Raw genomic sequence first — 15,280 nt, 5'->3', positions numbered from 1 at the left:
AACCCAATAATAAAAATATAAAGAATCCAATTAAAAATGGTCAAAAGATTTGAGCAGATGCTTCACAAGTGAAGATACACGGATGAACAACAAGCACTTGGAAAAAGCACACAGTATCATCAGCCATTAGGTAAATGCAAACTAAAACCACAACAACATAACACTACACACCCACAAGAAGGGCTAGACTGAAAATATAAACATTTTCAAGTATGTAGAGTTCTCATTCATTGTTAGATGGAGGGCAAAGTGGCTCAGCCAATTTGGGGAAAGTTTTGACAGTGGTTTTTTTTAAAAAATAAAACCAAATATACATCTGATCTGTGACATAGCAATTACAAACACAGATACGTGAACATGGAAAATGAAAATGTATGCCCCAAATCTTGAATGTAAGTATGCGCAGTAGCTTTATTCATAATAGGCAAAATATAGAAAGAACCCAAGTGTCCTTCCACAGCAGAATGGATAAAGAAACTGTAGTACATGTGTACAAGAGAACACTACTCAGCACTGATTAAAAGAACAAAGTACTGATACATGTGACAAAATTAATGAGTCTCAAAAATATTATGCTGAGTGAAGGAAGCTTTACATGAAGAGCTCATACTGTAAAGATCCACTTATTAAAAGTTCTATGATGAAAGAAATTAAAGATGATACCAACAGATGGAGAGATATACCATGTTCGTGGATTGGAAGAATCAACATTGTGAAAATGAGTATACTACCCAAAGCAATCTACAGATTCAATGCAATCCCTACCAAATTACCAATGGCATTTTTTACGGAGCTAGAACAAATCATCTTAAAATTTGTATGGAGACACAAAAGACCCCGAAGAGCCAAAGCAGTCTTGAGGCAAAAAAATGGAGCTGGAGGAATCAGACTCCCTGACTTCAGACTATACTACAAAGCTACAGTAATCAAGACAATATGGTACTGGCACAAAAACAGAAACATAGATCAATGGAACAAGATAGAAAGCCCAGAGATTAACCCATGCACCTATGGTCAACTAATCTATGACAAAGGAGGCAAAGATATACAATGGAGAAAAGACAGTCTCTTCAATAAGTGGTGCTGGGAAAACTGGACAGCTACATGTAAAAGAATGAAATTAGAATACTCCCTAACACCATACACAAAAATAAACTCAAAATGGATTAGAGACCTAAATATAAGACTGGACACTATAAAACTCTTAGAGGAGAACATAGGAAGAACACTCTTTGACATAAATCACAGCAAGATCTTTTTTGATCCACCTCCTAGAGTAATAGAAATAAAAACAAAAATAAACAAGTGGGACCTAATGAAACTTCAAAGCTTTTGCACAGCAAAGGAAACCATAAACAAGACGAAAAGACAACCCTCAGAATGGGAGAAAATATTTGCAAACGAATCAACGGACAAAGGATTAATCTCCAAAATATATAAACAGCTCATTCAGCTCAATATTAAAGAAACAAACACCCCAATCCAAAAATGGGCAGAAGACCTAAATAGACATTTCTCCAAAGAAGACATACAGACGGCCACAAAGCACATGAAAAGATGCTCAACATCACTAATTATTAGAGAAATGCAAATCAAAACTACAATGAGGTATCACCTCACTCCTGTTAGAATGGGCATCATCAGAAAATCTACAAACAACAAATGCTGGAGAGGGTGTGGAGAAAAGGGAACCCTCTTGCACTGTTGGTGGGAATGTAAATTGATACAGCCACTATGGAGAACAATATGGAGGTTCCTTAAAAAACTAAAAATAGAATTACCATATGACCCAGCAATCCCACTACTGGGCATATACCCAGAGAAAACCGTAATTCAAAAAGACACATGCACCTGAATGTTCATTGCGGCACTATTTACAATAGCCAGGTCATGGAAGCAACCTAAATGCCCATCAACAGACGAATGGATAAAGAAGTAGTGGTACATATATACAATGGAATATTACTCAGCCATAAAAAGAAACGAAATTGAATCATTTGTTGAGACGTGGATGGATCTAGAGACTGTCATACAGAGTGAAGTAAGTCAGAAAGAGAAAAACAAATATCATATATTAATGCATGTATGTGGAACCTAGAAAAATGGTACAGATGAGCCAGTTTGCAGGGCAGAAGTTGAGACACAGATGTAGAGAATGGACATATGGACACCAAGGGGGGAAAACTGCGGTGGGGTGTGGATGGTGGTGTGCTGAATTGGGCGATTGGGATTGACATGTATACACTGATGTGTATAAAATTGATGCCTAATAAGAACCTGCAGTATAAAAAAACAAACAAAACAACTAATACTAAACTTTCATTGGGTTATTTGCATGGAAATATGTTAATATAAATGTTTCAGACATTACATGAAATTCTAAAAATCTTATATTTGTATTTGTATGGAAATATGTATGGAAATATGTTAATATAAATGTTTCAGACATTACATGAAATTTCTAAAAATCTTATATGTTCTGGTATAATTTTATAAGTAATAATCCTAGTTATTACTTTAAAATGTATATCTCAGAAATAACTAATTTTCTTGTCAACTGCATTATTATGAACTTTCATCAAATCTTTAACCGTGGTTATTTTTAAGTCTTTTGTCATTTACAGACAGTTCTGGGTGTACTCTGATGATTTTGCAAATATGTTCCTATAAAAGGGTTTCATCTTCAAGAAATTCATGGAAAAGACTCTGACAAGTACAGGTTTCTGGTAACTGACTGTACTGCTGAACTGAATGAATAAGCATTTTCAGAACTCTAATGAAAAACTGATGAACTCATAAAAGTGCTAACAAAAGATCAAGATGAAAAAAAAAATGAATTACATGGGACTGAGTGAACTGATGAGGATGAGTATAATTTTTGTGACTTTCTGTCTGAATTAAAAAAAAAAAAATCCCACAAGGACTCAGAGGCAAAGAATATACAAATCAATTTTCACTGCAAAGTAAAGGAGCTGTTGCAGTGGAGGATTACTGGACTGAATGTCAATATTATGACATAGTATGAGTGTGTTTCATGTTTGGTAATTGCAATCATTGTTGCTTTTGTTGTGGTCATCCATGTACAATGCTTGGTGTCAGTCTATTTATCTCTTGTAAAAATAAAATACAGTGTGTGTGTGTGTGTGTGAAAAAAAATAAATAAATAAAAGTTCTAAAAGAACAGGCAAAACTAACATGTGGTAGGACGAGGTCTAAACACCAGTTGTTTCTGGGGGTAAGTGAGAAGAGACGGAGCAGGGGCTTAATAGAACATGCTCCTGGGATGGTGGTGTTCTACAGCTTGATACGAGCTTGGGCTACACTGGCGTTCATTTGTCAAGACTCATCGAATGGTATATTTAAGGTTTGAGCATTTCATTTCATGTAAATTTTACCTCAAAGAAAAAAAACCCTAGAAATATTGAACTCTAGTTAACGATACATGAAATGGTGAAATGTTTAAAAGTAAGATGTAATCTCTGCAACTTACTTTGAAATGTATCCCTCTTCACCCTCTTAAAAAATGACTGATGGGTGGATAGAGGCATAGAAAATTTATAGATATATGTGAAGCAAATATAATAAAATCATAGGATTCAGATGGTGGGGCTGTGGATATTTGCTACACGGTCTTACAACTTTTTATGTTTGCAAATTTTTATAATAAAATATTGGAAAATGAAGAATGGTTCTCTTTGAGTACTGAGATTATGGGTTACATATTTTCTGCAAATCTGTATTTTCTATGATCATATGCTTTATTTTAAGTAAAGTAGCCTTTAAAGTAAGTTAAGAGATTTTAATTTTAATTTTCAAAGGATTAAAAAGACCTCGGTCTATAATCATACAATATCTGCTCTCAGATGAAAATGGAATTAAACTAGAAATTAATAACAGAAAGATAACTGGAAAATCCCAAAATACATGGATATTTAACAACACATGGACCAAGAAGATATCTCATGAGAAATTTTAGAATATTTTGAACTAAATGAAAGTAGAAATATAACATCAAAATTTGTGAAATGCAGTGAAAACAGTGCTTAGAAGAAAATTTATAGTATTAAATGTATATATTAGAAAAGAAGAAAAATCTAAATCAATAATCCAGGTTTCTACCTTGGAAAACTAGAAAGAGAAGAGCAAAATAAATCCAAAATTAAAAAAAGAAAATAATAAGAATTACAGCAGAAATCAATGAGGTTGAAAACAGGGTATTAGTAGACAAAATCCATAAAACCAAGAACTGGTTCTTTGAAAAGTTCAAAGAAATTGATAAGCCTCTAGCCAGGCTAACTAAGAAAAAGAGAGGACAAAAATTACTAATATCAGAAATGAAAGAGGGGACATCACTACAATCCTATGGACATAATAGGATAATCACAGAATACTATGAACAACTCTACATCAACAAATCTGACAACCTAGATGAACTGGACCAACCTCTTGAAAGACACAATCTTCCAAAACTCACACAAGAAGAAACAGGCAATACAAATAGGCCTCTCTCTATTAAAGAAATTGAATCAATAATTAATAACATTACAAAATAGAAAACAACAGATGCAGACGGGTTCACTGGTGAATTCTACCAAACACTTAAGGAAGAAATTATACCGATTCTCTAAAATCTCTTTCAGAGGACAGAAGCAGAGGAAACACATCCTAATTCATTCTATGAAGTCAGCATTACCCTAATACCAAAACAGGCAAAGACATTACAAGAAAAGAAAACTACAGACCAAAATCTCTCATGAATATAGATGCAAGAATCCTCAAAAAATAATAGCAAATCAAATCCAACAATGTATAAAAAGATTTATACTCCACGACCAAGTGGGACTTATCCCAGGTACGCAAGGATGACTCAAAATTCAAAAATTAATTGCAATCCATCACATCAACAGGCTGAAAAAGAAAAATCACATAATCGTATCAATAGATGAAAAGAAAGCATGTGATGAAATTCAATACCCACTCATGATTAAAAAAAAAATCTCAGTAAATTAGGAGTAGAGGGGAACTTCCTCAACTTGGTAAAGACCATGTACAAAAAACCTACAGCAAACATTACACTTAAGACACGCGAAGCTTTCCCACTAAAATCAGCTACAAGGAAAGGATTCCCCATCTCACCACTCCTTTTAAACATCATACTGGAAGCACTGGCTAATGCATTAAGACTATCTGAAGAGAACTACGGCAAATTGTCCTTCATTTCTCATAAGATCCGCAAGATAGCGTTCAACGAAGTAGAAGAAGCTACGGTCCCTGTTGACTGATTTCTCATATAAGCATGTGAAAAGCAAAGAATCTCCATCAATCACACAAAAAAATTAGATTCAACAAAATCATTTGATAAACTGGAATATCTAAAATAAAAATCAGGGACTTCCCTGGTGGCGCAGTGGTTAAGAATCTGCCTGCCAATGCAGGGGACACGGGTTCGAGCCCTTGTCCGGGAAGATCCCACATGCCGCGGAGCAACTAGGCCCGTGAGCCACAACTACTGAGCCTGCGCTCTAGAGCCTGCGAGCCACAACTACTGACCCCATGTGCCACAACTACTGAAGCCCGAGTGCCTACAGCCTGTGCTCCACAACAAGATAAGCCACCGCAATAAGAAGTCCGCACAACTCAACGAAGAGTAGCCCCCGCTCGCCACAACTAGAGAAAGCCCGCGCGCAGCAACGAAGACCCAAAGCAGCCAAAAAAAACCACAGAAAAAAAATTTTTTTAATAAAATAAAATAAAAATCAACCAGTTAAAATAAAGATTACGGATTTTAGATTATATTTTCCATAAGGACATTGTTGCTATTGTTGTTGTTATTATTACTATTATTGTTATTATCATCATCACTGTCCTCGTAGTCATCAATAGCTACTCTTTGTTGAGTACTTAGTTTGTAACAGGAAGTCTGCTATGACCTTCAAATATAACCTCATTTCAGCATTATAGCTATCCTTCATAAAGAGGTAGTGCAATTACTATTTTATAAAATAAGGAAAACTGGGCTCAGAGAGGCAAAACAATATATCCAGTGTTAAAAGGCAGAGCCATGATTTGAACTTGAGAATATCTGATTCCAACGCTGTTACTCTGGATACAAACATATGTGATGTATCTGCATGCTTCAGAAATCTGACTGATTTAGGGAACAGTCTAGTCAATGACACCTATTGACAGCTAGAGCAAAAATAATGTTTTCCAACCATCATCAAGTTGCTCCAAATAAGTATGTTGAATGATCATTTATATGTACATCACTCTACAGATAACATGGATACACAGAACAGAAAATTTCACAGCACTTTATTTTTCATTTCAAAAGTACTTACCTAGCTTTTGGCATTTCACTCAAAATTAACTTTGTCATTTTCCTGAAAAATACTGCATGATCTTCTGGTCCTAAAAAAAAAAAAAAAAAAAAAAGGATTATTTTGAACCATCAATACTTTTTAAATAAATATATAATTTAGTTATTGTTAGGGAAAGGAGAGATGGCAATCCAATTATTTTTAATACTGTTGAATCTGAGTGTCTTACAAGATTGTGGTTTTATAAACTATAAATGTCAAAGACTGAACATTACCCATTGTTGTTGCTACTTCAGCCTTAGAATAAAACAGACAATTATTAAATATGGCTAATGTCTTTTATTTTGGCACCTCTCAAATGACTATATTTGATGTAAATGGCACCCCTGGAAAAAAGAAGAAAAATAAGAAATGCACTTAATCTTACAACAAAGAGAATGAACAAAAACATTAATGGTAATGAACTTCAAAGAACAACCTGGTGGACAAGACAGACATAATCAAATAATTACACAAAAAATTTAAATCATAAATATGACAAATGGCACAGAGATCAAGAGTGGCTTCCCTAAAGGTTTAATGGTTGAGCTGACATCTGAAGAATCAGTACTTCCTTATAATTAATTTGGCCCAAAAAGCAGTAAAGAGTGACGGAGAGAGGGTTCAAGATGGCAGCATAGGAAGATCCTGAACTCACTTCCTCCCAAGGACACAAGAAATCTACAACTACATATGCAATAATTCCCTTGAAAAGGGAACTGAAAACTGAAGGAACAGAGCCTCCACAGCGAAGGGTAAAAGGGCAGCATCAGGATGGGTAGAAGAGGCAGAGATATAGTTTGCCAAGGAAAAAACCACAGCCCAGCCACGGTGATCCACAATCAGGAGGTATCAGAAAAGTGTGGATCTTTTCCTTGAGGAATGAAGGATTCCATCTCCACATCAGGCACCCCAACCACTAGATCGTGCACAGGAGAGATGAGCCCCCAAACATCTGGATTTGCAAACCAGTGGGGAATACATCCAGGACAACAACAGTACTGCAGGGAACAGAAAACTCATTTTTTTAAAACTTCTTAGTTTATATTGGACTATAGTTGATTAACAGTGTTGTGATAGTTTCAGGTGTACGGCAAAGTGATTCAGTTATACATATACAGGTATCTATTCTTTTTCAAAATAATTTCCCATTTAGGTTGTTATACAATATTAAGCAGAGTTCCCTGTGCTATACAGTAGGTCCTTGCTGGTTATCCATTTTAAATATAGCAGTGGTTACATGTCAATCCCAAACCCACTAACTATCCTTTCCCCCCACCTTTTCCCCCTGGTAATCATAAGTTCGCTCTCTAAGTCTGTGAGTCTTGCAGCACTGCTTACAACAGCCAAGACATGGAAGCAACCTAAATGTCCATCAACAGAGGAATGGATAAAGAAGATGAGGTGTATATATATACAATGGAATGTTACTCAGCCATTAAAAAGAATGAAATAATGCCATTTGCAGCAACATGGATGGACCTAGAGATTGCTATACTGAGTGAATTAAGTCAGACATAGAAAGAAAACTCATTTTTAAAGTGCCCATGCACAGACCCACTTAACCCCAAAACCAGCACAAAAACATGAGATTGAAAAAAACACACGGACCCTACGTGAAAGAGACCCACTTATCAATTTTAAAGCATCTGCGGGAAAGGCAGGAACCATGTGGGATGCTCCCCGGGGACCGAGACACTGGCAAGAGCCACTGCTGCATCTCAGGCTGCCTCGCTAATGCCTTGCTGATGGGCACAATATTGTTCTCCCTCTAACCTGCTAGCCCCAGTGAGCACATCCCACTGAGAGCCTTGCCCACACGTACACCTCAGCCAAGGCCTCTCAGCAAGCCCAGAGAGACCCCTGCCCACCAGCACACGCAGCAGTCACAGGTGGGCTTTAAAGCTGGTCTGCAACGAACACTGGGGTGCGTGTACCTTTTCTCCTAGGCATATACCCAGAGAAAACCATAATTTGAAAAGATACATGCACCGCAATGTTCATCGCAGCACTATTTACAATAGCCAGGACATGGAAACAACCTAAATGTCCATCAACAGAGGAATGGGTAAAGAAGATGTGGCACATACATACAGTGGAATATTACTCAGCCATAAAAAAAAGAACAAAATAATGCCATTTGCAGCAGCATGGATGGACCTAGAGGTTGACATACTGAGTGAAGAAAGTCAGACACAGGAAGACAAATATCATATGATATCACTTATATGTGGAATCTTAAAAAATGAGAAAAATGAACTTATTTACAAAACAGAAGTAGAGTCACAGATGTAGAATACAAACTTAGGGCTACCAGGGGATGGATGGGGAGGGATAAATTGGGAGATTGGGATTGGCATATAACACTGCTATATATAAAATAGATAAACAATAGGGACCTACTGTATAGCACAGGGACCTCTACTCAATATTCTGTAATGACCTGTATGGGAAAGAATCTAAAAAAGAGTGGATATATGTACATGTATAACTGATTCTCTTTGCTGTACACCTGAAACTAACACAACATTGTAAATCAACTATACTCCAATAAAAAATTTTAAAAATAAAAATAAAAAAATAAAGCTGGCCTGGGGGCCAGCACTGCCCAATAGTGTCCCACAGCAGCAGCTGTGTCCCCACCACACAGGGGGGCATGTGCAGGCTTCATAGGGGACATCACTTGAGCATCTGGCTCAGGTGGGCAGGCAGGTGCTTCTGAGTCCACAGGAAATCTACCTAGTCCACATCTTCAAGACTGGGAGAGATAGCTGATTTATCTAAACATAGAAACAAACACAGAGAATTAGGCAAAATGAGGAGACACAGGAATATGTTTCAATTGAAAAAACAAGACAAAACCTCAGAAAAAGAACTAAAAGAAGTGGAGATAAGCAATTTAACTGGTAAAAAGCTCAAAGTAATAGTCACAAAAGTGCTCACTGAACTCAGGAGAAGGATGGATGAACACAGTGGGAACTTCAACAAAGAGATAAAAAATATAAGAAAGTACCAAACAAGAGTTATAACTGAACTGAAAAACACACTAGAGGATTGAACAGCAAGCAGACAGGTTGAGGCAGAAGAATGAATCAACGAGCTGCAAGACCAAACAATGGAACTCACCTAGACAGAGCAGCAAAATGAAAACAGAATTTTAAAAAGTGAAGATACTTTAAGGGACATTTAGGATAACATCAAATGAAATAAAGTTCACAATATAGGAGTTCCAGAAAAAGAAGAAAGAGTTTAAAAAAATTATTAGAAAAAATAGTGGCTGAAAGCATCCCTAATCTGGGGAAGTAAACAGACATCCAGGTCCAGGAAGCCCAGAGAGTTCCAAATAAGATGAACCCAAAGAGAAACACAGCAAGACACATTAAATTTAAAACAGTAAAAATTAAGGATAAAGAGAGAATCCAAAAAGCAGCAAGAGAAAAACAATTTGTTATGTACACAGGAACCCCCAACAAGGCTATCAGCAGATTTTTCAGCAGAAACTTTACAGGACATAAAGGAATGGTATGACATTTTCAACGTGCTGGAAAGAAAAAAATTTCAACCAAGAATTCTCCACCCATTCATTCAGAATTGAAAGAGAGATTATGAGTTTCCCAGATAAGCAAAAGCTAAAGGAGTTCATTACCACTAAACCAGCCCTAAAGTAATGTTAAAGGGACTTATATAAGCTGAAAAGAAATGCCACTAATAATATGAAAACATACAAAAGTAAAAATCTCACTGGGAAATCTAAATATATAATAAAGGTAATGGATCCATCATTTATAAAGCAAACATGAAGATTAAAAGACAAAAGTAATAAAAATTAACTAAAATTACAATAATTAGTTAAGGGGTACATAAAATAAAAAGATGTAAAATGTGTCATTGAAAGTATAAAACTTGGAGGGGGCAGTAAAAAGATAAAACTTTGGTATGTGTATAAATTTAAGTTGCTACCAACTTAAAACAGGCAGTTATTTACACAGGATGTTATATGTGAACCTCACAAACAAGCTCCTACAAGAGAGTCACTTCAGAATAAAGGACACACACAGACTAAAAGTGAAGGGATGGAAAATGATATGTCATGCAGATAAAAATTTAAACCAAGCTGGAGTAGGAATACTCTTTTCAGAAAAAAATAGACATTGAAACAAAATAATGCAGTAAAAGACAAAGAAGAGCATTGCATAATGATAAAGGTGTCAATCCAGCAAGAATATGTAACATTTTAAAATGTATACCTGCTCAACAGAAGCACCAAGATATATAAAGCAAATATTAACAGACTTAAAGGGAGAAATTGAAAGGATTACAATATCAGTGGGGGACTTTAACACTGCACTTACATCAATGGATAGATCATCCAGACAGAAAAATCAGTAAGAAAACAGTGGACTTAAACACCATATAAGACTAGATGGATTTAACAGATATATATAGGACATTTCACCCAAAAGCAACAGAATACAGTCTTTTCACGTACATATGTAACATTCTCCAGGATAGGTCACATGTTAGTAATATAAGTCTCTATAAATCCAAATGATTGAAATCATAGCAAGTATCATCACAATGGCATCACAATGGTATGAAACTAGAAGTCAATCACAAGAAAAAAAGGGGAAAACCCACAAAAACATGGAGATTAAACAACATGTTACTGAACAATCAATGGGTCAAAGAAAGAAATCAAAGGAGAAATCAAAAAATACCCAGAGACAAACGAGAAAGTATAGCATAGCAAAATCTATGGGAGGCAGCAAAAGCATTTCTAAGAGGCAAGTTCATAGTATACAGACCTACCTCAAGAAACAAGAAAAATCCCAAATAAACAATTTCATTTTACACCTAAAAGTACTAGAAGAAGAAGACTAAACAAAGGCCAAAATAAGTAGAAGAAAGGAAATAATAATGATCAGAGTGGAAATAAATAAAATCTAGACTGTAAAAACGACAGAAAAGATCAATAAAACTAAAAACTCTTTTCTTGAAAAGATAAACAAAATCGACAAACATTTAGCTAGTCTAACCGAGAAAAAAGGAAGAGGACTTAAATAAATAAAATCAGAAAAGAAAGAGGATAAGTTACAACTGATATCACAAAAATACAAAGGACTATAAGAGACTACTATGAACAATTATACAGCAATAAAATGAACAACCTAGAAGAAATGAATAAATTCCTAGAAACATACAATCTTCCAAGACTGAATCATGAAGAAATAAAAAGGGGGAATAGATCAATTACTAGTAAGGAAATTGAAACAGTAATCAAAAATCTCCCAACAAAAAAATTCCAAGGACCAGATGGCTTCACTGGTGAATTCTACAGAACATTCAAAGAAGATTTAATACCTGTCCTTCTCAAACTCTTCCAAAAAACTGAAGAGGAGGGGAACCTTGCAAACATAATTTATGAAGCCAGTATTATTTTGTTATCAAAACCAGATATGGACAGTACACACACACACCGACACAAATATTATAGGCCAATATCCTTGATGAACATAAATGCAAAAATTCTCAACGAAATATTAGCAAACTAAATCCAACAATACATTCAAAGGGTCACACACCAGGATCAAGTGAGATTTACTCTGGGGTTGCAAGGATGGTCAACTTCTGCAAATCAATCAATGTGATACATCACATTTTAAAAATGAAGTATAAAAATCATATGATCATCTCAATACATGCAGAAAAAGCATTTGACAAAATTCAATATCCTTTTACAGTGAAAACTCTCAATAAAGTGAGTATAGAGGGACCATAACTCAACATAAAAAAGGTCATATATGACCAACTCACAGCTAACACCATACTCAACAATGAAAACCTGAAGACTTTCCCCCTAAGATCAGAAAGAAGACAAAGATGCCCACTCTTACCATTTTAATTTAACAGAATATTGAAAGTCCTAGCCAAGCAATTAGGCAAGAAAAAGAAATTAAAGGCATCCCAATTGGAAAGAAAGAAGTAAAACTGTCACTGTTTGCAGGTGACATGAAACTATACGTAGAAAACCCTAAGCGCTGTAGCAAAAAACTGTTAAAAGTAATAAATGAATTCAGTAAAGTTGCAGAATACAAAATCAATATACAGAAATCCATAGCATTTCTATGCACTAAAGACAAACTCTCAGAAAGAGAAATTAGGAAAACAATCCCACTTAAAATTGCATCAAAAAATAAAATACCTAAGAATAAATTTAATCAAAGAGATGAAAGACCTGTACACTGAAAAAATACGACACTGATAAAAGAAATTGAAGAAGACACAAAAAATAAAAAGATATTATGTGTTCATGGATTGGAAGAATAAATATTGTTCAAATTTCCATACTGCCCAAAGCAATCTACAGATTCATAGCAATCCCTATCAACATTCCAATGGCATGTTTCACAGAACTAGAACAATTAATCCTAAAATTTGTATTGAACCACAAAAAATCCTGAATAGCCAAAACAATCTTGAGAAAGAAGAACAGAGCGGGAGTTCATTGCATAACTGAACTGAAAAACACACCAGAGGATTGAACAGCAAGCGATTCAAACGACTCGCTTTGGGAGCATTCACTGTTCCCTCACCGCAGCCACGCTGTCTTCCCCTGGCGCTTCCCACGGCGCGAAGCTCTCCCTCCTCAGGACCAGTGCCGAGGGACAGTGGCGGAGGACCCGCCCCTGAGATTAAAGCAAGCCCAGTGCATCCCCGGATGGAAGAGTTTCCAGAAAAGACAGTGGCACATGCCACTGAGAAGCGAAATAGGGTTGAGATTCAGAGCTGCCGCGGGATCGGTGCGTAGGAAGGTGTCTGCAGCCGAAGTAAGCACGTGCTGGGGAAACGGGGTCGGGAAGCAGAACGCACTTATTCAGCAGCCAGCCGGACAGTACGTGCCGTGTGTGAGGGACGCAGGGCCGTGAAAGACAAGAGCCATCTCTGCACCCGGGGGTCAGAAAAAACAAACAAAAATTGGCATATTTTAGAATTGCTGGAAGTGCCGTGAAAAAAGCAGGAGAGTTATGAGGAGTTAGATGGGACTGTTAGAAAAGGTAGCTCCAAAGAAGTGAGATTGCAGATGAGACCTGAAGGGGGAAGGGAGCCTCCGTGCAAAGGGCTGGGGGCGACGTTTCCGGCAGCGGCCCCGCGGGCGAGCTCCGGTGGGCAGGGGCCAAGGTCCCTCCGGGACCCGCCTGCCGGGAGCGGAGCCGGGACGAGGGATGCGAGCTGAGGCCCAGCCCCAGGAGGAGCAGGGCCGACCCATCGGGACGGGACACCGAGCGCAGGAGGAGTTTCGTCCTCGGCGTGATCAGAGCTCCCGCCAGCGAAGAGGGAGGTGCCTGACCTGACGGCGTTCTCAGGAGGTGATATGGCTGCTCTTCGCAGGGCGGCTGTGCGGAGGGGAGAGGTCAGAGGGCAGAGGTCGGAGGGGAAGAGGTCGGAGGGCAGAGGTCGGAGGGGAAGCAGAAGAGGGAAGGCAGAGGCGGTAAACATGATCTACTTTCTCAGGCAGTCTGCTCCTTTTAGGGAAAGACTGGAGCGCGTTTCAGGCTGGACGGTCAGTGGAGGGACGGAAGATCCCGGAGAGAACAGACGGTAGATGAGGCTTTCATCCGGGACGGCGGGACGGAGGACCCGTCTGCCGCCCTCTCCTCCCCAGATTTTATTAACACTTCGGAGAAAGTATGTTCCTATGTTCAACATTATGTACTCATAACTGTATAGGAAAATAAAAAGGAACTCCTGGACCTAGAAATAAAATTGGATAAGATCGTTGGAGAAATGGGAAGCAGAGAAAATTATACCCGTGCAGTTCCCAAAGGTGGCAATGCCCACCCCCCAAGGGCCATTTTAGAAATGTTTGCAGGTGACACTGGCATGTAATGGTGGGGTACAGAAATACTAGCTGTCTTGCAAATCACAGATAGTTCCAGTTGCCCAGAAGTAAACTCTGTTTTACTTATAGGTACCACGTCTGTTTACACAGTTTTGATATAATGGAGTTTACACAATCCTGTGTACGTCAAAAAAAGACTGTTCTTTATTTTATTTGGAATTTAACTCAAGTTGTTTACCATTTCAAAATATTATGAAAACATACTGTAAAGCTACCTGTGGTATTTGAAACACCAATATAGACCACTTGTAGCTGTCAAATTCTTGTTGATTCTAAGATAAGAGAAGTATATGAATACATCTTTATTTCTTCTTGATTAGTCATTCTCAAAGATTTCCATTGTAGAAGTTTATACGATAAACTATTTTTCAGATAATTCATTGCTGCTGATTCTTAAATGATACGTGAGGGTCTGAGGCCCTAAACACATAATCTACATGAGTGTTTCCCTAAAGTATTCTACCTCAAACACACACGTAAGTGTCCATAGTTAGCCTTCATTCCTATTTAAGAGAGAGACAGGTTAGGGAAACCCAAATCAGCCTTTTCACTAACCATCGCATTTTTCATTTATAATGTGAATATAAAAGTAAGAGTCATTAGAAAACAATAATAATCATACAGAAAATAAACATTAAAAATAAAGAGAAGCAAAACAAATGGACAGATTAAGCAATGCCTGTCTCCTAAGAAAATAGAGATGATTTAGAGGCTAGAAGAGAACTTTAGAAAACTTCCACTAGTATTCTCATAGAGAATCAAATACATCAAATCTATGAAACAAGTGCGCTGCTATTGAAAAGAAAAAACACAGGAATGAGAAAGTGCTCTTGAAAATTAAAAATATGATTGCAGATATAAAATAAATTAGTTTGCTGAATAATAAAATAGAATCCCAGGTTGATAGGCTAAAAGACAGAGTCCAGAAATCTCCCAGAATAAGCAGAAAAAGACAGAGGTAAAACAAGAGAAACCTTAAGACACATGAAGGATAGATCAGAGTCTAAAATCCATTTAACAG

The 15,280-nt window shown here is 37.1% G+C and overlaps 1 protein-coding gene across 1 annotated transcript in view; it reads right to left on the bottom strand.

Annotated features, from left to right (window-relative positions):
- Nucleotides 1-15,280, bottom strand: part of LOC309664084 (uncharacterized protein) — a 76,565-nt gene that overhangs the window by 44,973 nt on the left and 16,312 nt on the right. Inside the window, exon 2 of the mRNA XM_082469088.1 lies at nt 6,342-6,411. Within this exon, the coding sequence (XP_082325214.1) occupies nt 6,342-6,411 (70 nt within the window). The remainder of the gene's footprint in view (nt 1-6,341; nt 6,412-15,280) is intronic.

Source organism: Balaenoptera physalus, assembly GCF_965194825.1.
Source record: "Balaenoptera physalus genome assembly, chromosome: 7".
Taxonomy (NCBI): Eukaryota; Metazoa; Chordata; class Mammalia; order Artiodactyla; family Balaenopteridae; genus Balaenoptera; species Balaenoptera physalus.
The sequence above is the reverse complement of the archived record's forward strand: the minus strand, read 5'-3'. Positions and strand labels throughout refer to the sequence as shown.